Below are 23,323 nucleotides of genomic sequence, written 5' to 3'. Positions count from 1 at the left end.
CTGCAGCTAATCAGAGCTGCTCCCCCTCCCCCCCTTCAGCGCCTCGAGACCCTTATGGCTAAGTATCGCGCTTTAAACCCCCTGATTGATTGTTTGATTGATTGATTGATTGATTGAAGTAAGGATGAAGGTAGCACCATAGAGGTAGCCGCAGATAACGATTTTGGTCTTTTTTGGGTTGAGCTAAGGTTGTTGGGAATTAGCCAGTGATTTACTGGAAGGAGGCATCTGTCAAGTGTGCATTATTAGTCACTAAGTGCTAGATATACTAATATATTGGTAGCAAAAATTGGTTGTAAATGCCAACCAACGTTTTTGCAACAAGTATCTTTTTTTGTGAACAAACCTACGCACTGTTAGGTCGATTCACAAAACCAACATTCGCAGGGGGTTCATCAAACAACCTGCCTAATAAACAGCAGCGGCCGGTGCAGGTAAGGGCGTAGGGGTGGGCAGGGGAATAGCGCCAGATGGCGGAATAGGGCAAATTAAATAAGTAAATAACTCCTATTCGGTTGTCTGTCGACATCCCCCCGCAATGACCCGCCTCACCGCACTTACCTGCACCAGCCGCTGCTGCTAATGAATATTAATTAAGCAGGTCACAATTTGCAGCTCCCCGTGATAGGCTACACATACAGGGATAGTGGCCTGTAAGAGACAACAGACCCCCATCCATAGGTTTTAATTTCCAAGCAGAAAACTTTTTTGGAAAGAAGCCTGTGTTTCTTAAAGGAACCAGAGCCGCTTAAAAAAATAATAATACGTTTAGAATTTTGAAAGATACCGTGGACACTGCTGGACCACTGGCTACTCCTGCTGAGGCCGCCACCATGATTCTCAAATGGGAAAGTATCCCAAGGGGCTCCCTCCCCTTTGTGATTCAGTTGGCCTACCCTTTGAGGTGACAGTAACTGTACAATGGTTTGTAACTGGAATTACAGCTGCAAACCGCTGATACATTCTATACCAAATTGCAATTTGGAAGGAGCACCCCTTTTTTTGGCCCCTTCCAAATTGCAGTTCATTATGGTGGACCAAGCCCGTTTTAAAAGTCAAAATTGCTATTCTGACTCAAAAAATGGTTTTTTTACATTGCAACAAGGAACTTTGCTGTCACAAACACAGTGATTTTGCAAATAGGGTTTGCGAATATAATATTCTTTAGCATATGTGCGCCAGGTGGGTACTTAATCTTGAACGTGCCCTGAAGGTGGGCCCATAAAAAACAAGCATTTGCAATGCAATCGGTCTCGCCTTTGGGACCTTATATGTATTTAGCTATGCAGCACATTAGCCTGGGGGCTGAAACATATCCTGTTCTTTAACATGGAGAAAAAATAAGCACCAAACTGCATGACACACCAGGTATGGGATCACATGGAGAGATATATTGGCTTTCAGTGGGAAATGGTATAGTCCAAAGCTCTAGTTTCAATATAAAATATGGGCCTTTGGAGGTCATATTACTGAAAATACAAAATTTGAAAAAGATATTATTGTCTACCGGAGCTCATGGAAGACAAATTCTATGGACTGGAATCTAGAGAATGCTAAAGTGATTCTGGTATTTTACTGACCTGTGCTGGTAATTTTCTATCAAGAAAGTTAAATAGAGGCAGTTGCCAGAAAAATAAATAAAATAAAGTCCCTAAGCAGAAATCAGTTCTGGTATTTTACTGAACTCTGCTCGTCGTTTTCTATTAAGACAGTTAAATAGAGGCAGTTGAACAGAAAAAAGTCCCTGAGCGTAAGCCTACAAGTCCTAGGGCTGATCTCCAGAGCCCACAAAGTACATACACATATAAGTATATACTAAAGTATATAGAAGAGGTCTCAAATGCTCAACCTAAAAATCAGTAATGCAAGGGAATAAGTAAAATGTTAAAAAGGTCTGAGGAGAGTGCAGGTGCCCCATGAACCGTGATTGGACTGGCATGGAACAAGAAATAAAGAGGAGTGAATATTGTTTGTGTCTGGTCCAAGAGGGAAGATGTCATCAAGTTGAAGATGAAACTCTAGATGCCTCTGAGTTAGAGCTAATGTGTCAGGATGTCACAGTGATCATGCACAGTTATCGTGCTTCCTTCCTCATAAGAATCAGTATTTATATCCACCTCCTTGATGGCACTTATGTATTGTAGTACCTAATTTTTGCAAATTTCCTAGAGATCTCTGTATATTTTGGGGGTATTTGATGGTGAGTCTTTCTTCATTTTAAAATCAGTCTCATTGTACTTGGGTCTGGGCAAGCAGGACCTCTTTGCATGGTAAACGGATCTATAAACTCAGATATTTAAGACACTGTGCACTGAGGAGCCCCCCAAATCTTGCTTTCTGTGTCTCAAGGGTTTTACTGAATCCTGTAGTTTCCTTCTTCGGAGCTGCTGTATCCTGAAAAACTCTAATCTTTCTAGGTGTTTTCTTTTTTTCTTCCTGGTCCAGTTCATCTTGTCTTGGTGCCGAGGCTACAATGTCTTGAGGTTTTGACACCTTACAAATACTTGTGACTTCAGTTTGCTACCTTGGGAGGTAGTGGGGTGCTTGTGTGTGTGCCAGCCTGATTGGGGGGTTTAACCGGATTGTGATATCCATGAAAGTGTACTGAACTTGGGGCAACTGTAAAGTCAGTAAGGGCCACAACAGTTAACCTAAAGGGGGAGAGAATGACCAGAAATGTCCAGGGATGAGGATTGGAGTAATACCATTTAAGAAAGGCTCTAACCCCATAAAATATTCCAACTTAAAATGTTTGTATATTATTCTCATGCGAATGTATAACTAATTTTGTAAGGATCCAGCCCTGGTGGACCAGAACTCATGGTTCTCACTTTGCCTCCTTGTCATCCGCCTCCTTCTGTCCTCTGGATTACAGTTCCTCAGTAATCTTGGACTTTGTTGCTATGTGATGACCTGTTATAACAGATGATGTGAAATTGAGGCATACATTGTATATGCTACATTAGCTAACATTGTGAGAATATAGAATTATTTTGTTAGATTTTGCGTGGCCCCTTCCTGTTTCACAGGGCGCTGAGTTAGGGAGGTTAATAAAGCAAAGTACAGAAGATTGGGAAACTAAATGAATGGGTGATTACAATATTGCACTTTCTGACACAGTAGAATGGGATTATTAGGCCACCCGTGCCCCGCAGAGGGCTAGCTTGACAGTGCACCATATCATGGAAATGGTAGTCAGGTTGTGGATGGTTGGAGGCTACTACACCCGGGTAACGCCGAATACACCTTTTACTCGCCCATGCATAGCACACACTCACATATAGACATGTGGTTACTGCCCGGTAGCATGGTGCCCTTAGAGCATGCTGTAGAAATCCTGCCCCGGACATTATCTGACCATGCCCCTGTCAGAATGGTGCTTCATCAGTCTTCTGTATTCTAGACAACTCCTTACATGGAGACTTAGAGGTACAGAAATAAGAGGTCGACAACCTTGCCATCCTCGGAATGAAACAGATCGTCACTACCCCGACCCACATCGCCGGCCCCACGCTCGATGCCATCTTCACCGCCAGCCCCCACGTCACCTTCAGCCACGTCACTGTGCTCACCTGGACTGACCACCACTGCATCCACTTCACCTTCCAGAAACCTGTTACCCACTGCCGCACTCTACAGATCCCCCGCTCACGCTTGGGCAAAGTCACCAAGGAACGACTAGAAACTCACCTCGCACTCAACCGTCAGAACAGCCCCACCGACCCCGAGGAGGGGGCCCGCTCCCTCAGACGCTGGATGGGAGGACTGCACCAACACCGTAGCACCCATGAAACAACCCACCGACAGAGACACCAGCCAGAGAGCCAGCTGGTTCCCCCCGGAGCTCCTAGCCTCCAAGCGCACCTGCCGAAAACTCGAGAACATCTGGCTCAACGATAGAACACCTGCCAACCACACAGCCCGCAAAGACATCATCCGCAACCATCACCACCTCATCAGGACCACCAAAAAACCTCATTCAAAGACCGCCTCGACAACAACGCACACAACAGCAAAGAGCTATTCAACTTCGGGAAAGAATTCTCCACTCCCAGCTCCTGCACCAACGACATCCCGCCTTCACAAGCCCTGTGCGACACCCTCGCTGCCTTCTTCCATCGCAAGATCACCGACATCCACAACAGCTTCAACCCCCGGACGCACCCCATGGTCCCCGCCACGACGAACACCCCGAGCTCCACTAACCACGATCCCCTGACCTCTTGGACCAACGTGAGCACCGAAGATATAACTAAGACCATGAGCACCGTCCACTCAGGCTCCCCGTCTGACCCGCTCCCCCACCACATCGCCAACAAAGCCGACAACCTCATCGTACCCCACCTGCGCCACATCATCAACCTCTCCTTCGAGACCGCCACCTTCCCGAAGAGCTGGAAACATGTCGAGATCAACGCCCTCCTGAAGAAACCCGACCCGAACGACCTCAAGAACTTCCGGCCCATCTCCCTGCTTTTGTTCCTGGCGAAAGTCATGGAAAAGATTGTCAACACCCAGCTCACCCGCTACCTAGAAGACAACAGCATCCTGGACCCCTCCCAGTCAGGCTTCCGCAGCAACCACAGCACCGAGACCGCCCTCATCGCCGCCACCGATGACATCAGAATCCTACTCAACAACGGCGAGACAGCGGCCCTCATCCTCCTGGACCTCTCTGCCGCCTTCGACACCGTCTGCCACCACACACTACGCACACGCCTCTACGACGCAGGAATCCGAGACAAGGCCCTGGACTGGACCAACTCCTTCCTCACCGACAGAACCCAGAGAGTCCTCCTCCCCCCATTCCAATCAGGAACCACCAAAACCATCTGTGGCGTCCCCAGGGATCCTCCCTCAGCCCAACTCTGTTCAAGATCTACATGGCCCCCCTCGCTCGCATCGCCAGAATACATGACCTCAACATAATCTCCTACGCCAACGACACCCAGCTAATCCTCTCCATCACCAAGGACCCCCTCACCGCCAAATCCATCCTACACCTGGGCATGAAGGCCGTCGCCGACTGGATGGAGGCAAGCCGACTCAAGCTGAACACGGACAAGACGGAGATCCTATCCTCGGGCCCAACCCCTCAGCGTGGGACGACTCCTGGTGGCCCGCATCACTGTTAACCCCCCCGGCACCAACCAACTACGCATGCAACCTTGGGGTCATCCTCGAGTCCAAGCTCAGCATGACCAACCAAGTCAACGCGGTCTCCTCCTCCTGCTTCCACACCCTCCGTATGCTCCGCAAGATCTACAGATGGATCCCGACGGACACACGGAAAACCGTCACACACGCCCTCGTCAGCAGTCAACTCGACTACGGAAACATCCTCTACGCCGGAGCCCCGTCCAAGCTCATCAACAGACTCCAAAGAATCCAGAACGCCTCCGCACGCCTGATCCTCAACGTCCCACGCCGAAACCACATCACCCCGCACCTAAAAGACCTGTCGACAAAAGAATAACATTCAAACTCATGATCCACACACACAAGGCACTCCACAATACCGGCGCTGCCTACCTCAACGACAGACTCTCCTTCTACGTACCCAACAGGAAACTCCCCTCCGCCGACCTGTCCCTGGCCACCGTCCCGCGAATTCAAAGAACCACTTCCGGGGGCAGATCCTTCTTCCACCGCGCCGTCAAGTCCTGGAACGCCCTCCCCCTCCTTCTACGTCAGACCACAGACCTCTCGGCCTTCAGAAGACTGCTCAAGACCTGGCTCTTCAACCACTAGCTGCAGCCCCCCCCCCAGCGCCTTGAGACCCTAGCGGGTAAGTAGTGCGCTCTACACATTCTTGATTGACTGATTGAAGAGATCAGGAGTTCAGGATACAGGTATGCGAAACATTATTACATTTTTTACGATATACGAAAATGTAGTTACAGAGGTGAGCATCCTGTGGGAAGCGTTTAAGGCCTGCAACAAAGTAGTCTGTATTTCCAAACGCTCAGGTATTATGAAATCACTTTTGCTACACCTAGGTAAATTAGAGAGAGAACTTCAACTCCTTAATGCAGAATACTGCAACACTAAAGATAAGGCTGTTATATTGAGACTGAATGACAACATGATGGAATTTCAGGAAGCTGCAGACAGGGAAGTACTATATCTGAATAAACCGGCTAGAGCTTGACTGTTTGGTGAAGGAGATAGGCCAGGTAGCACGTTGGCATGTCTAACCAGACCGCAAAATTAAGTGGGCACGATTCTCTGTATTGAAAACAGTGATAGTGAACTAACAACTGAACCAAATGACAAAGTCAGATGAGAAGTTATAAGACTCGTCTTTGGATAAAACTGATGTGGAAATAGACGCATATCTTGGATAATCACATTGGGCATGGTGGATGATGTGTTGAGGGAGATATTTAACTCTCCACTCATACTGGAGGATATCAAGCTAGCTTTCATGGTGCTGTTCAGTGGTAAGTCTCCCGGAGGACAATAGTTTTTTTACACAATATGTGGACTTGCTAGCCCTCAGACTGCAGTATGTATAAAGCGAGGCACTGGAAAAGGGAACCCTACCTCACCATATATGAGGGAGGCAGTAGTGGTGGTATTACTGAACCAGTGGGGGGATCCCCAGGAAAGCTCTTCCTACAAACCGTTGTCATTACTGACGGCAGATTACAAAATGTTTGTCAAGATACTAGTGTATAAATTGCAGCCTTTGATTCAATTGCTGGTATTACTAGAGCAGACCAGGTTTATTCCACAGAGGCCAACAGCTTTAAATCTTCGCACCTGCATGTCAGTAATGCTTAGGATCGAACCCTATTTGTCGTCATTGGCGGATTGCATAGATGCAGAAGCGGCATTCAACACCATAGAGTGTCAATATGTGGGTAGAGTGTTCTTACCAATGGGACTCAGAATGCACTTTATGAAAACGTTAAATCTGTTATATGCTGCCCGAACAACTAGAGTTAGAATTGACAATCATTACAACATTACAGATAAATAGGGGAACCAGACCACTGACTTGCTGTACGTGAGGGTGTCATGGGCAGCATGGGCTCACACCCTGCAATGGATCCCTTATGATCTCCCTTTATGCAGTTGAAGTTATGATATATGTGAAGGATCCAGCCATTAATCTGAACCCTATGCTGAGGGAGGTGGTGTTATTTCTCTAGACTCAGAATAAACTTGCCTAAATCAATGATGTTTCCACTGGTAGACAACACGGTTGCTTTGACTGTGGATTTCCCCAGTTCCAGTGCAAAGATGGGTTGAAATACTAAGGGATACATATAATGCGAGATATGACAGAATAAGTATGCAACAACTTTGGGGTTGCTTTAAAATCCATTAAAACCAGGGTGGGGAGGTAGGTAAAATTGCCTCTGTCAATGATGAGGGGAGCGTCTTTATCATTACAATTATTGTTATGCCACCGTTTTTATATAAGTTTTTAGGTCTCGTCTAGGCAGCACTTGCGCTGTCTCTTTGAGACATGCTGTATGTATCTAGGATATGAGCTAGAAACACCACCCATCTTTTTCTTTGGTTCCTGTTGCTGTCCTTTAGAAATGCTGACTTTTCATTGGTGAATACACTTAGTAGTCCCTTCTTTTGGAATTTTGTATCCTCCCATGAGGACTTCCCATCTTACGTGTCCTTACTGTGCTTGTTATTTATACTTAGACAGAACTTTTTTTTTAGTTGGCCTGCCTTTTTGCTTGTTAACTGTTCCGTTTACTTGTGTAACAAAACTTTGATGGCTTCATTTGCTTACAGTCCCTTTATCTCCCTGTGCCTTCACCTCCCCCTTCCACACTGCTTCGGGTGCTCCATATCCCTTAATCTCCCTGTGCTTCTCCCTCTTCGCTTCAATAACACAACAAAGCTTGCAGGCCCCCACTACCCCTCAGGGATCACTCCTGTTTTGCCAGCTTTTTATTTTTTGGTTACTTTATGCATAATTTGCAGTGCAGTGCCCTCATTCAATATACCTTTCCTGTCTACCCCCGGCATGGGCTCAGGGGAAATCAAACAATCAGCACATTATCACATGATGTTGAGCCTACACCAAACTCTAACACGGATTCCCATCTCACCAGTTAGCAGCTCTCACCGACATGTCACATCCTTTGCCTAATTAAACAAAAAGGGGTAACCCTGTGTCCCTCAGAACCTGGGCATGTATGATTAAAGAAACAATGGTTCTGTCGGGTGGCGTAACAAATTACTTTAAGTAAAGGCTATGTTAGCTCATAATATAATGAAAAGAATGACAATCAATTACATTCAATCACACCTCTATGAGAACAAATTTAGTTCAAAGTTTTTATATATGAAAAAGTCGCAATTATAATACACTGGAATTTCTTCATTCCATTTCAGTTTCAATAAATGTTAAAAACATGTGAAGAGTGACTGTTGGTAAACAAAGTGAGTAGTGAAACAAATTCAGTGACACTTATTTACAAATTCATACAATATTGTACACAGATGAAAGGGAGGAGGGAAAGTTTTGGTTTGGCGGTCAGAGTCCTGAGTGAATGCTCCAAGGACACAGATGGTTATTGCGCCTGTTCCTGTGATTCCAGACCCCTTGTGAGTATATTGGCTCACACAATTCCTTTTGTACAAACGTTGCTCCACACCTCTCTGAAACCCCCTCTCATTTCTTTCCAGGTCCCCCACCCCTCCCCTGTCTTGATAAAGACCCGCCGTGACCACCAATCAGGGCACTTAAGGGTCGAAACGTCGACGCATAATACTGGTCAAGAAACCTCTGGGAACAGGCGCAGTAACCATCTGTGTCCTTGCTCAGCACAAATTGAGACTGCTGCTAACTCTGCCAGAGAACTTTTCGCCGTCGTCACCACCCTGTCCACCCCCTCCACTGGACCTGGAGTGGAGCCCTCACAGACTTTCTGCAATGAACTGGCCATCTTCTTTACTACTAAGGTTGCAGATATTTACGCTTCATTTGGAAATGACATCAGAACTGAACATAGAGGTGACAGCAGGAAAGAAATACTGTCACACCCTAATCCCGACTCCTTCTCTTGTTTTACACCTGTTTCTCATCAGGATGTGATCAAAATCATCTCCACCATTAAATCAGGCTCTCCCTTGGACCCCTGTCCCCCGTCCGTGATGCAGAAACTCACAGAAGTGATCTCACTCCCATTGATGGAAATCTGCAATAACATATTCCTAACAGGCCAATTTCCTAGTATATGGAAGAAGGCTGTTATTAAACCCCTCCTAAAAAAGCCGTCCTTAGATCCTACTGCTGTCGCAAGTTATAGACCGATTGCGTGCCTGCCCTTTCCTGCCAAAGTATGCGAATATCTGATGAATCAGCAGCTCTCAGAGTTCGTCGAGACTCACCAACTTCTCGACGAAACGCAGTTTGGATTCAGGAGAGGGCATGGAACAGAGACTGCCTTGATAAAGGCCTCTGATGAGATCAGGACGATCATGGATCAGGGAGGGGCGGCTGTTCTTATCCTTTTGGATTTGTCAGCAGCCTTTGACACGGTCGACCATGTCACTCTTGTCGACCGTGTCACAACTCTGGGGATAAATGGTCGGGCTAAGGATCTTATTTCATCCTTCCTGGCAAACCGTACCCAGACAGTAAGGCTCAGAGACTTTTATTCTCCCATCTCTGCACTCCCTTGTGGAGTCCCACAAGGCTCCTCGCTAAGTCCCATGCTCTTTAACATCTATGTAGCAGACTTAGCGAGGATAATAAAGGCCTATGGGATACAGTTAACATCGTATGCAGATGATACCCAGCTGGTGCTGGGTATCCATAAGGATGGCCTTACTGTAGCAGCCAACTTCCAGAAAGCTATGCTCGAGGTCAGTACTTGGATGGCCTTGAATTGCCTCAGGCTTAACTCGGACAAGACCGAGATCATGACCTTCGGAAAACTCTCCCCTGAATGGTCCCTCGGTTGGTGGCCAGATAAGCTCGGCCATCCACCTGTCCCAGTGGAAAAAGCCAGAAACCTGGGAGTGATTTTCGACAACAAGCTGGTCTTTGACCTCCATGTCAATAAGGTTGTGTCATCTTCATTCTACATCTTGAAAAAGATCAAGAAGCTGCTACCTTATCTCCCTCCGTCAGCTGGGAAGACTCTGGTCTCTACCTTAGTCTTCTCAAAAATAGATTATGGGAACGCTCTCTTCCTCCACACTCAGAAGCGTGTCATCATGAAGCTGCAATCTATTCAGAACGCGGCTGCTAGGATTCTCCTCAACATCCCTCGCCGCAAATCTACCACCTCTGGTATTCGTCAGCTTCACTGGCTGAGAGTTGAGAGCCGCGTTAAATTCAAGGCCCTCTGCATTGCTTATAAGGCCATACATGGCACAGGACCCAGATTCTTGATCGAAGCTTTTCAGCTCTATACCCCCAGAAGGCAACTAAGATCGGCCAATACCAGTCTTCTGCCGGTGCCACGTACAAGATCAGTCACCTGGGGCGATAGGCGCTTTATCGTGGCCACTCCAAAACTTTGGAATCTCCTGCCAACTGCCATAAAAGCCGCTCCGAATCTGATTAGTTTCCGTAGGCTTCTGAAAACATGGTTCTTTAACCAGTGAGAAGACGGTAGGATGATGAATCTTTGTTGCTCCACAGCGCCGAGACACCTTCGGGTATTTGTCGCGCTATAAAAGTTGCGTAAATAAAATAAATAAATAAATAAGTGGCCAAAGGAGGTCCTAAGGGACACCTAGTGACAGTTGGTACTGCACCCTCACAATACTGCTTGATTTAACATGGATTCAGAGTAGACCTGCCATTTTCACTCCCATTGCTATGGCACCACTGCAGGTGTACTACAGAAAAATACACACAATGGAGTTCTTTATTTTTTTAAGGTGGGGAGTGCATATCTATTACATAGGTAAAACATTGGCATTTATAATGCCAATAGCTCGAACTCCAACAAATACAAGGCCTTTGGCATTTCCAATGCTTGTTAAATGTTCCAGTCAGTCTGACGCCACACCTCTCTAAACCACTGAGGCAGTTCTTGCTTGAATTAATATGGTCTGAAGTACAGCCTCGATTACCCTGAGAGATCCTGCGGAGGCCACGGGGATTGGGGGGGACTGGCGGTTTCTGACTTTACACTGTACTACCTTGTTGCACAGATACACTATATTAAATACTGGGTCGATCATGCTTCCAGACTGGAACATGTTTAAGTCAAGCGTGCTTTCTGTTGTATAAAACACCTACTTGGCACAGTCGGGGATCCCTCACGACTTAGAACGGACGACATAGATACTGTAGGAACTACTGGTTACGACTGGCGATGGCTATCCACCCGAATGAGGCACGCTACTCCTTACTATCCCTTTTTAACTCTTGTGGATAATGAGCGTCTGCCAATAACTAAGGACAAACGGTGTACACAAATATTAAAGAGTGTAGGATTGCAGAAGATGGCTGACCTGTTTGCTAATGGTTTGTTCTTAAAACTAGAGGATTACCAGTACAAAGTGGGCAGATCTGCACTGGAAATTAATGACATAAACCAGACTTCATGCCGAAATCCAGGCTTTGTGGGATGATTTTCCCAACCCTCCAGTTGAGTTTGAAAAGTTGACGAAGGTTGTAGGAAGGGAGGAGTGAAGGGGCTTGGTATTTATATGCTGGCATGTTGTCGTCACTGCCAAGTATAGTAGACAACACTCGACTTCAGTGGAAAGGGTCTCTGGGAGGGCTGATCTTGGACGAAAGCTGGAAATACTGTTGATCCCATTCGCATATAAGCACATTTATACAAACATCACTCTTACTATACTCTGGAACGTATGTCCAGGTTTGGTTCATAGGGTGGGGCGGAATGTAAATGATGTGGGCTTGAATCTGCTTTGTTCATACAGATGTTGTGGTAATGCCTCAGACTGCAGAGCTATCAGCAACGCATTTTCGAAAAAAAATAATGAAATGACAGAGTTGCAACTGAACCCTGAGCCTCAGACAGCATTGTTGGGAGATGCATCCCAGATACCAGATGTAAACTTGTGTGTTTAATTCTCTTATTACCCAAATGTAGGGTGGCAGTGGTATGGATGTAAAAAAACAAGCATTTGTAATGCAATAGGTCTCGCAATTATAAGAGTTTGACCTATTAGCAATGTAAATGACAATGCCTTTTATGCATGTGTTGTTTCATATAAATAAAAGGCATTGTCATTTGCAATGTCAATGGCTTAAACTCTCGCAAATGCAAAACGTATTGCATTGAAAATGCTTGTTAGGCTTTGTACTAGTGTACGTTTGCAGGAAATCATGCTTATTAGTACTCACTTAGTATTAAATGTCTTTAGCCTGTCACCTTTTCACACTTTACCCCTGGTACACACCACAGGCCTTCTGTGTTTGGACTTGTCAGTGCGCAAGCACTGTTCAAGCAACCTACATGTCAGATCATTTGACTTTGTCACTGCTTGTTCTGCTTCCTTAGAGCTTTCCAGGTTGGAGGCTGAACTTTAGAATATGGGGGTACAGGTGCACGTGCTTCCAAATTGTGCGCCATCTGTCTGACCAACATAGAACGTAATATGTCTGGGGACATCGCACTGCACCTCACAAATCGCTTCTGGAAACGAGTAGTGCTGTTTGGGAGAAAGCAACAGCTTTGTTGCTCTCCGCGCCTGGTTTCCATTTCTACGGTATTCCCAGCCTGTCCTGCTGCTTCGGAACACGGAAAGGCACGCATGTGCAATGCACCACTGGCTTTCTGTGATCGACAGGTCTGCTGAACTGCAATATTTCAAATATTTATTAGGGCTGGCCGAAATCGCCACTATTTCACTTCATTGAATACACATAATCTCCCGAAAAAATAAGCTCATTCATTTCACTGGTCTCCTAAGATAGACGTCGAATTCAAAATAAATCCCAGATACCAGCAAGCAACTGCTTCGAGGGGAAAAAAAGCATTCTAGAGGCAAGCACTTCCCGCTTTTAAACATCCGTCTTCCGAGACGCAAATTATCTGTTACAGGATAACGGTGAAAAAAGTCATTCAGCAAGATTACGCTTGTTCAGTGAAAACTTCATCCAACCCTAAAATTCATGACACGGATCCGCTTTAAAACGCTCACATTTTGTCACGCACATGGAAATGGCCCCTCATATGCACAAAAAGCCTCTCTACATCAATGTTCAGCGGCAGAAGATTATCCAGGTAATAGGCCGCACTGGATTTCGGATGTGTATCCTTCTTGGAAGCTGGAGTACAGACTGTTCTGTAATAGTCTTTCAGAGTGCTGGTGCTGGATTAAGTTAAGAGCCCCCCTCCGTTGCTAGGCAACCTGCGACGCTTGGCCAATCCCAGCGTGGCTCGCGGTGATGTAGGAGCCAACAGCAGATGAAGCGGTGATCTCTTGTCTTTATGGGGCCATGTGTTTGAAAGACATGGCCCCTCAAAGATAAAAACACGTTTGCGACAGGAGGAAAGCAGGCGAGCCCGTCCAAGTCTGCAAAAGCCAAAAGTACACATCATGGAAAGCTCTTTTCCAATGGCTGGCCACCGTTTAGCATAAACGGTGACGCCAGCCAATGGGAAAAAGGGGCGGGGCTTAAATCCCCTTTACCAAAACTCCTCAAAATCATTAAATCTTGCCGAGGGACCAATGGAAAAGAGTGTCGGGGCTTAAAGCCCTTTACCAAAACTCCTCAAAATCATTAAATCTCGCCGAGCGAGTTACGCATGTGCGCAGCAACGCTAGCTGAGACCTAAAAACCATCTACCGTAGATCAATTGTACGCGGCTATGCATTGTTGCGAACAGGAAGAATTATTAAGTTAGGAGCAGCATCTCTGAGCACCATCCCGAGATTCCTGGTCACTCTTTTGTGCATATATAATGTCACTGATAGATGGGGAGGAGGTAGACAATGCAAGCCCAAAGATAGAAAGACCCTCCTCGCAGAGCAAAGAGGATAACACTAAAGAGAAAATGGAATTAAAACATACTCTGTAATATTAGACGTTTGCGATAATGTACCTGGTAGAGGGTAAAAAGGGAAATGAAGCTATATATAATAGATGGAGTAAATGTGTGTGCATTGTTGTCAATCAAAACACGCTCTAGTCGTCCTTGAAAAGTATGATAGTATCAAAATAATGATGTATACTGGGCTGCTGCAATATATGTTGTATTGGTTACGAAAAAAAGAAAAACTCATTTTAAATTAAACAAAAAAAAACGAACGGCCAATTCCAGACGGCAGAGAATAGACTTCCTAGAATCCCTAGAAGCGTTTCACAGCTAAAGACAACTGCACTGACACCATGTAAAACCCAGTAAGAGAAGATTACAGATTTGGACTCCTTGCCAAGTTCAGCTGAAAGAGCTACTGGTCATTCAGGAACAATTCCTGACCCAGTGCAATTTTGAGCTAAACCCGCACAACCAGGTCATCCATCATAAGCATAACCCCACTGTTACACATCTTCTAATAAATGCATGGAGTCATGAAAGGTAGGTCATAGTTCGCATCCACTACTTTGTAGGTATAAGTTGCGATAAGCACAGACCGTGCCATCTATAATGTTCCTCATTACATGTGATGTGCTCATGTTACTCACTCATCTTTGTGTACGTGACCGGTACCATTGGGGTCCAACAATTTAAATGCATTGACAATGGAGTCTTCAGGGTCTGAGCCTGTGGTATAAAAAACAAAAACAAAAATATGGTATCAAGAGCTTCATTGATGCACACCCACCTAACCCATCCAAGGCAGTGCCTTGTTTGCAAACTGCCTCATCTTTAACAGCCCCACACCAGCCATTACTAATCCAGGAAGATGCTTTGGTTTCGATTTCTTTGGGGTTGTTACATTTGTGGCATCTATAGGCGACCTTTGCTGTCAATCTTAATAGGTAGCTGATCTTTACTTCACCCATTTCCTTCATCTGACATTTACTAAGATTGTTTTTCCTGTGTAATACTAGCACTTTAGCCAAAGAATCAGACACAGTATCTTTTAAGGGAAGTATAAGCCAGTATTTGGTTTATAAAAATATTTCTAAATAACTTACAATAATAGTACTTGTTTCATTCAAAGACATCTAATTAATTAATGTAAATTAAAAAAAGATTTAGTAAGTGCATGAATTAGAATTAAATGAATATACTCTAATAACATGTATGGTTAAACGTGGTAAAAGTATTAAAATTGGATAAATGTAACTTAAAAATTAATATATATAAAAAGCTAGGATTAGTACTCGAATTAGAATAATGTTAAAATAAATGTGATTCATTCTCAGCCTAACTTTAAATGAAATTACATTTTCTAAAAGGTCAAGCTATTTTCATTAAAATATTAAAAGTACCTTGACAGTAGGGTTAGCATTACAGTTACAATACAGTAATTAATTATATTGTATTTAATAGCAAAATAAGGATAGCACTTAGGGCTAATATTTATTGAAAAAACATTTAACTGATGGTTGGGGTTAGTGGTGGTGGTATACTAAAGTATCTAGTAAATTCAATCAAATAAAAACATTGCTTGGGTGAAATAAAAGAGGGAAAAACTAAAGGATATGAAGTAAAAGTAGGCAACGTAAGAACATAAGTCCCACTGTGTTTACATCCAGGATATTTGTTGGCTGAGGGCTTTCTCTACAGTAGTATACCAAGCTTCTAAAAACAGTGGAGCTATATGAATAGCTCTGCCGTCTAAGACCTGCACTTGTAAATCAATTTAATATAATAGTTATCTTTGGTGTCTATCATGATTATCTTAACCTATAAAATGTCTGCCTGCTTAAGGATATCTTTGCAGTCTAATCTTAAGATGGTGAGCTCTGTGGAACCTAAACACATATAAATGTATCTAAAAGACCACTCGCTGTCTGAGATGCTTACAGGTCGTTGGCTTACCATTGAGCTTCTCGCCAAATAACGTCAGGAAGACAGTGAAGTTGATGGGTCCCTTCCCCTCTTTCAGCATTTCATCCAGCTCCTCATCCTTCACGTTCACTTTACCTGCAAGAACGAACCAGACAGCAATCACGATCTGCTTTATAGAGGTATGTTCAGTCTTTTTACAAGTTTGTTTCTAAAACAGTGCAAAAGCTGCATAATGTGTTATTAAGGTCACCACATCTGGCGCTATGCCAACCTGTCAACAGCAAGGAAAAGCTAGGAACAACTACAGAACTTTGGAATGGCCGTAGTTCATCATCCGAGCATTAACAATGTGCACACTTGTTGCTTGAGCTCAACATCAGATAATTAATTCTGTAGGAGTATGTGTTTTGAGTACTTGGTTAGTCTGTTTTTTGGTACATTGCAGTTGTTGTGTGCATTGCTAATCCACTAAGAGGGTAGGTTCTTGTTCATTCTATCACAATGGTGTCACATCAGCACTGGCTAATGGAACAGCAACATTAACACAAGTTGTTCACATCACATTCTGCATCATTTGATAATGAATGACAAGGTAGCCCCAATAATGCTTGATGACCTCATGGTGTACACATCGCTGCACTGACCAATCGGAAGAGAGAGCATGCTTGAAATCTCAATCACGCCCACATTCTTTTCTGCTTGATCATTTTTATTTTCATTGTGAGTCATTCTTTTCCTATAGTTCTTCATTACATCATAGCGGTCGCTCTCCCTGTATTTGCGAATAGATAGACAATAGGTAGACTGTTTTAAAATGTTTGGTCAAACCCAAATGAGAGCTTCTTGTCACTAATCAATATGGGGGCAGCTTTGTTTACTATTCTTCAATGTTGCAAAAAAGCACCTAAGGTAGAGTGAAAGCAAACATTTAAACTGACACCCATGCCAGTGTCATCCTGGTTCCTACAAAGACCCTGTAATGAGGGATGAGTTTTGTAAACTATTGAAGTGTTATTGATTGTTAACCCTTGTGCTGCTGGTGTGTTACGTTTGAAAAATGTCTGCAAGGTCATTCAGGCATAAATATTTACATATTTTGAGGAGCAATTAAGCCCTTGTTCTGTTATATGTATATGTGCACATGCCACCTGCTGATAAAACCCACTTTATTAGTGCATACAAAACAGCAATTCTGTAGGGAAAAGGTTAATGAGGTTTAAGTAAGAGAGAAGGTAATGTTATTTACTTGTATTTGTAATACTCTAGTCTCCATTTAATTCTTGAACAACCTTCCTCCCTTCACATTAAAGCCAAGTGAATACATTAATCACAGATAAAATAATTAAGGGCTCGATGTACAGGTTGGGTCTCAAACCAGCCAATGTTTTTGTACACCAACTGGTTTCTAAACCCACCTTTATTTTGTGATTTGATTGATTTACTAATCGGTCTCATTGCAAAATGCACAATTGTAGGAGTTTGGAAAAACATATGCAATATGCGTAGTGCAGGAGCCTTTTTTTTAACTCTATGACCATAGCTCTACTGATCTTCTCACCTACTCGATATATTCCTGTTTCTATTTTTAATTTTTTCTTTGTAAAGCACTGGTATTCCTGGTATTAGTCACTGATGTAGTAATGTTGTAAACACGGGTGAGACAAGTCACCCATGGTGGGGAAATTGAATTTGGGAGTAGCACAGAAGGAAATTGATATATATTACCCAATTTAGATAAGGTTTTTTTTTACCTAAAATACATTTCTTGGTTCATATTCAATTTATTGGGCCTTGTGTTCCTTTTCTGCAGTCTTTTTGTATACATTTGTTGAAATACTAATATTTTTTAGAGAGTTTACAACTACATCACCATCAGGGAGCCAATTAACAAGTCATGGTTAACTCCCTTAAGTTCAGGGTTTTATGGTGACGTTCAAAGCCTGCAGCCTTTGCGATTGGTCTAACCACTATGAGCTGTTTGAAATACTGACCTACAGAAATGTTGCCTCCACAATATTGGCCTTTCCACTACAAAGCAAAGTAAGTCTAGATAAACAGATGTGCGGTTAAGAAGAACTTACCTGGATGTTGTGGTAGGCGATACAGTGGTGGTGGTGATATTTTTTGTATGTCAATATTTCAGCAGCAATATATTGATATATAACCACCCACCCATTAAACCCCAGCCCAACAGTTTACTCACCCAACTGCATGTAGGTCTCTTTGAGGTCTGGCTTAGTGATAATGCCATCACGGTTCTGGTCAATGCAACTGAAAGCCTAGGAAAATATTTTAAAAGTTCTTGTTATGTGGTTCTCTGTACTTCTAAACATTTTCACCCACAAAGATGCAATAAAACAGAGCAAAGGCCAGGGCGATCATGTCTGAAGAGCAATATACGGTCTGTAATATTAAAAAATGTTTTCGATGCTGGTGAAGTGGTTTAATGGGAGAGCAGTTTTCAAACTATGAAATGAAGGTTGTTCTGTAAGCACACTAAAAAGCCATAACATAACAAAGGAGAAGCATTCAATATATGGAAGTCTAAAATGTGAACATTCATTTAGTCGTAACTAAATTTATACAATTTACAAAGCTCCAAATCCAAGAAAATATTGTTTTAGCTAACAAAATCAATGGCAAATAGATTAATCTAATTTATATACTGTAAAACACTCTGATACCCTCAGTGATCATGTGCACGCTATAGAAAACTTTTTAAATAAATACATCTATGCAAGCCAATCAGACGAATATATTAAAATCAAAAAGTTTTGTTACTGCACTAGAATTCTGATTTCTTTTTCAAAGTACCACGAGCAAATGTATTAAAAAGTTCATTCTTTATTTCTATCTTGAAAAATGCAATATACACATGGACACATCCGACGTGTTTCATACCTTACACATTGGGCTTCTTCAGGGCAAATTATTATGGAATGCTCCAGCACATGGTGCGTATATATCTTTCACCTCCATGTGGTAATAGTAAAAGTCCAACATAGTTTCTCAGGAATGCCCACAGTTGATTTTGCGTGCGTTTTCGAGTCATGAAACGTGCTGGCTGTGTCCATGTCCATTTCCGCATTTTTCAGGACGGAAATAAACAATTCACTTTTTTATATATTTGTCTGTGGTACCTTGATCAACAAATTGGAAATCTTGTGCAGTAACAAACACAAAGCTTTTGGATGATTTAAATATATTCGGCTGATTGGCTTTCATAGATAAATTGGATTCATCTAATTGCCATCGATTTTGTTAGCTAAAAAATCTTTGATTCATTTGGAAGTTTCTGTCAAGTACTCAGAGTTACAACAAAACAAAGGTTCCTATTTTAGACTTTCATATATTGAGTGCTACTCCTATATTATGAAGTTTGGTGGTGTTTCTGGGAAAGTTAGCCCTGGCAGTAGAATACATGTCCTTTGGGAGCGATACAGTATGTGCTGATCTATACCACAACCGTTCTAGAGCTATTACCGCAAACACTAAAAAGCCAGTTCAGGGTGTAAATGGTTATTGTTGGTTTTGAATACACTCTGGAGGAAACAGTTAGGACACTCTAACCCATCAAGTATATAGTAACAAAGCACAGTGAGAGTTAAGAGTACCTATATTCAAAGTGAAAATGACACATATTATTTCTGTTATGCATTCGCACACATAACACAAATATTAAATGTGTTGACTGTAATGTACTTAGCTTTACATTCACAGGGATCTTTATTCCTTTTTCTTCTCTGGTTACAGGGCATTTCATAGCATATTTCAGCCAACACGAGTTTCGCCCAGGAGCTGTAAACCCTCAGGCTTTTTTAAGGTGGGAATAAATTGTTCTGATCCCTGAGTTTGAAAGAGAATTTTGATTTGGGGTACTTTACAGCAAGTGAAGTCATAAGAGAGAGCATGAAGTAAGCACCTTATGAGTATCAACATAAGAAATTTAGAACAAGTGACATTTTGAACATTGGGCACTAAGGATTGATTTGCTTAATTTTATGTCTAGCTCACCTTTCTATTGTATCTGCAACCAAATAGGACAATTGAGACAAATTAATAGTTTACAACCTGTGTCACTTAATGAATATGAAGCTGTGTAAACAAATTGTGTCTGAAATCATTCCACATATTTCCCATGTGTTACGAGGATTTTTTCTTCCATACTCAGTGGAAATTATACAAGTCTTGCACACTATAAAATGCAAAAGGCCTAAAAGACAATTTTTGTTTGTAAATGTCACTTAATGCTGACATTATTTCTTTTGCACGGTTTCCCAACTTTACCAGATTAGAAAATTGAGGCACAGTGAGGAAAATAGATTTTTTCCAGGACCAAATACTTATAGGAAATTGGGGAACCGAGAAATAATTTAATAAACAGTTGTTCTAGTTCTACAGACGCCAGCCTGACTACTAAGCCACCTCATTGTGGATACCATATTATTCCATATTTCTACACAGTGTAATATCTTTCATGGGGTAGTAGTGAGTTTGAAGGTACGCTAGCCCTCTTGGACACCAGCCTTGTAAGCAACAATGTCTTGCACTTTTGGTGCAGACTGTGAGTTATCTAAGATGCTTCCCTAAATCCCAAAGCTCACAACTGCTTCTTAGTTTTGTGGCCAGTTTACCTCCTTGAATTCCTGGATCTGTGACTGCTCAAACATGGAGAAGACATTGGAAGATCCCCTTTGCTTGGCTGCTGCCTTGCTCCTCGTCCCCGCTTTCCGGCTGGCCTGTTGTAGAGGTAAGTAACAGTAAGCGTTAAATGATGGTGGAGCGGAGAGATCAGAAAACATCTTTAAAGGTCACACTTTATAAGGTGAGTGAGGGCCCGAGGTAACTAGGTGAACTTTTTACATGGTAGAGGGCATGTTCCATTGGATCTGTTTAAGCAGTAGTTATAACCATCTAGTCGGGTGGGATAATTGATATGTATCCCCTAGCAAAGGGAAAATTGTGCTATAGTCTGCATGGGCAGGGTCTAACTGCCACTGTGTGATAGGGTAGATGGGTTTGCCTAAAGCTTCGATGGTCCTTTGGAATGAACCACTTGGAAACGTGGAAGGGTGGAGGCCTCCAGGGAGACATGTACTTAGCTCTCTGAAAGATGAACCACTCAGCAATGCTCTATCATGGATCTACCTCACCTCCAACTTAGAACAAAACCTGCGGTGCCGCCTAAGATTAGGTCAGGATGATGAGAGCAGCAGTAATTCTGCAAATCTTGTGATTTCACCCAGAGATTTCGACTAAAAGCAGCTGAACTCTCTGGTTGAGATACCATGAAATAATAAGGAACAACCAGGGAAATTGGAACCAAAATTATGGGTTACTCCAGTAATTCCTCTTTACTTATGTGGATCCACAAGGTCCAACTTGTAATCCCCCTTTATGTCTGCCTCTGGGGTACCCAGGCCCACAGGGCTGGGATCAGGGACAATTCTAAGACTTATGGGGCCCCCACCAGAAAGGGAATGTGCAAGGCCCTTCTAATTTGCATACAGCATGACATCATAGCAATTGCCATCACTTAAACTATGAGCTATCCGGCCTTCGTTGAAGCGACTTTGCAAGAAGCAACTTTCCTGATGTGGCAATCAGTACAACAATAAAAACATAAATAATAACCCTAATAAAAAAAGTACATATATTTTAAAGTTCTATTACATTACAATCAGTCATGTTGGGAGAAAAGGTTTAGCTAGTTGTCCAAAACCTATATCTTTAATCAAATGTTAACCAATTGTCCCCATATTAGTTCCCTATTATGTATGTATGTAGTATTTAAGTGGTGTGGGTTCTTGTGATAGCAAGGTAAGTGGGACGTAAGGTACATCCATAATTTGGGTGTATCGGACCCATGACCTGACAGGGCCACCACACTTGCTACACTATTGATATCTATGCTTCTCAGAGGGGCCTCTTGCCCTGGGCCACACAGCTATGGTCTATGGCTGCGAGGCCCAGAGGAAGAGGCTCCATCCCTGGGGACTCTCAGCTGTGGGCATTGTAGGAGAGTAGGGTCTGCAATCCTATGATCACCCAGATTTTTCGCTTTTGTTTCACTGGTTTACGACTTTCTCTGGCTGTGGGCCTGCTAATCAGACCCACAGCCTGGCTGTTCTCTTTCTAAATTACAATATGTACCCTAGGTGCATTTACCAATTGGTACTGGGCCACCTTATCAGACCCTGTAACTCAGGGCATAGGTGTACCCAGGGCCGTCAGGGGCTGCAGCATGTATTATGCCACCCCTGGCTGGCCTCCTAAATTTGACACAACTGGCTGCATGACAGCTGGGGCGAAGTCGTGTAATCACACTTTGCTTTAGATATAGTAGCCCTATATCTAACCATACAATGGACACTCGAGTTCCTATCAGTCACTCCTATGGCAGGCCTTGACAATCCTGAAGGCAGAGTGCATGGGCTCGTGTGAACTAGGTTCTGGCCCGAGCCGAGCCCGGTTGCAGCTTGCGGAATCAAGACCCAATGGCTGTTCCATGATAACGCGTACCACATCGGTAACTTCGGTGTCGCGTTATCAAGACATGTCGAGTAAGGTGTCATACGAATCGGGATGCTGCCCTCTCACCAACTCTGGCGACGAGGTTAGCATTCCGCCCTTCTAGAGGGACACGACATGTACGTAACTGTGAACCCCGGTTAAAGTTAACTAAAGCCTCAGCTCCACAAAATGGATGCTGCCACCACAGACACGAGTCTGACCTCCTGCTGCTGGGAGTCCTTCCAGCGAGGAGAGCTTGGACAAAGGGTTTCCTGTCGAGGGCGGTGTTCGCACCGTCCCAGACAGGGTTTGTGTATTCTGGGTAGGTAGGGCTTTTGCGAGAAGGTGACTGCGGAGTGGCACCCCGGTGCTCACTACGCATCTGCCGTCAGAACCAGTTCCAGGGGCACCAGCCCTGGCCTGGGGAAAGTCCGGCAGGGGAGAGGGGTGTAACTACCTCCCTTCCTGGTCCCACCCTTAGGGCAGGACCTAGTCATGTACCCACCCCTTTCTTTAGAATAAAGGCCAGAGCGGGGACCCTTCCAAATTAGATCATCTTTGAATCAAGAACTACTTTCTACGAAAGGACACTCAAGACTCTTCTCAAGATTTCTCCCTTGTGACTAAGGAGTAGTCACCCTGCATCAGCGGGCACCATCTAAGAACTCTGCGGTTTGCTGCAAGTCCTTCCTCAAGGATCCGACGGCCCAGCTCGACGAGAACCGGCTTCCCTGGCACCTCTGACCTCTACCCACGTCATCAGCTCAGCTGTGATCGGTGGGTGCGACGAGACCTCGAGGGACCGGCCATCATCAGAACCTGCACGCTCTTAACCAGCACGACCATCGAAGCGATTCCCTGGTGAGTGCTCTGGGGTCCGAGAAGCCCCGACCCTGAGCCGCTCCAGCACCGAAGTGCAGTCTCCCAGCATCTCC

The 23,323-nt window shown here is 43.8% G+C and overlaps 1 protein-coding gene across 1 annotated transcript in view; it reads right to left on the bottom strand.

Moving 5' to 3' along the window:
• Positions 1-23,323, bottom strand: part of MYL7 (myosin light chain 7) — a 69,860-nt gene that overhangs the window by 21,436 nt on the left and 25,101 nt on the right. The window contains exons 2-5 of the mRNA XM_086943440.1: positions 20,510-20,614; positions 18,079-18,154; positions 15,906-16,010; positions 14,600-14,678 (exon numbers count right to left, since the gene is read on the bottom strand). Of these exons, the coding sequence (XP_086799566.1) occupies positions 14,600-14,678; positions 15,906-16,010; positions 18,079-18,154; positions 20,510-20,614 (365 nt within the window). The remainder of the gene's footprint in view (positions 1-14,599; positions 14,679-15,905; positions 16,011-18,078; positions 18,155-20,509; positions 20,615-23,323) is intronic.

This window comes from Lissotriton vulgaris, chromosome 11 (assembly GCF_964263255.1).
Source record: "Lissotriton vulgaris chromosome 11, aLisVul1.2, whole genome shotgun sequence".
Taxonomy (NCBI): domain Eukaryota; kingdom Metazoa; phylum Chordata; class Amphibia; order Caudata; family Salamandridae; genus Lissotriton; species Lissotriton vulgaris.
Note: the sequence above shows the minus strand (reverse complement) of the source record. Positions and strands in the feature narration are given on the sequence as shown.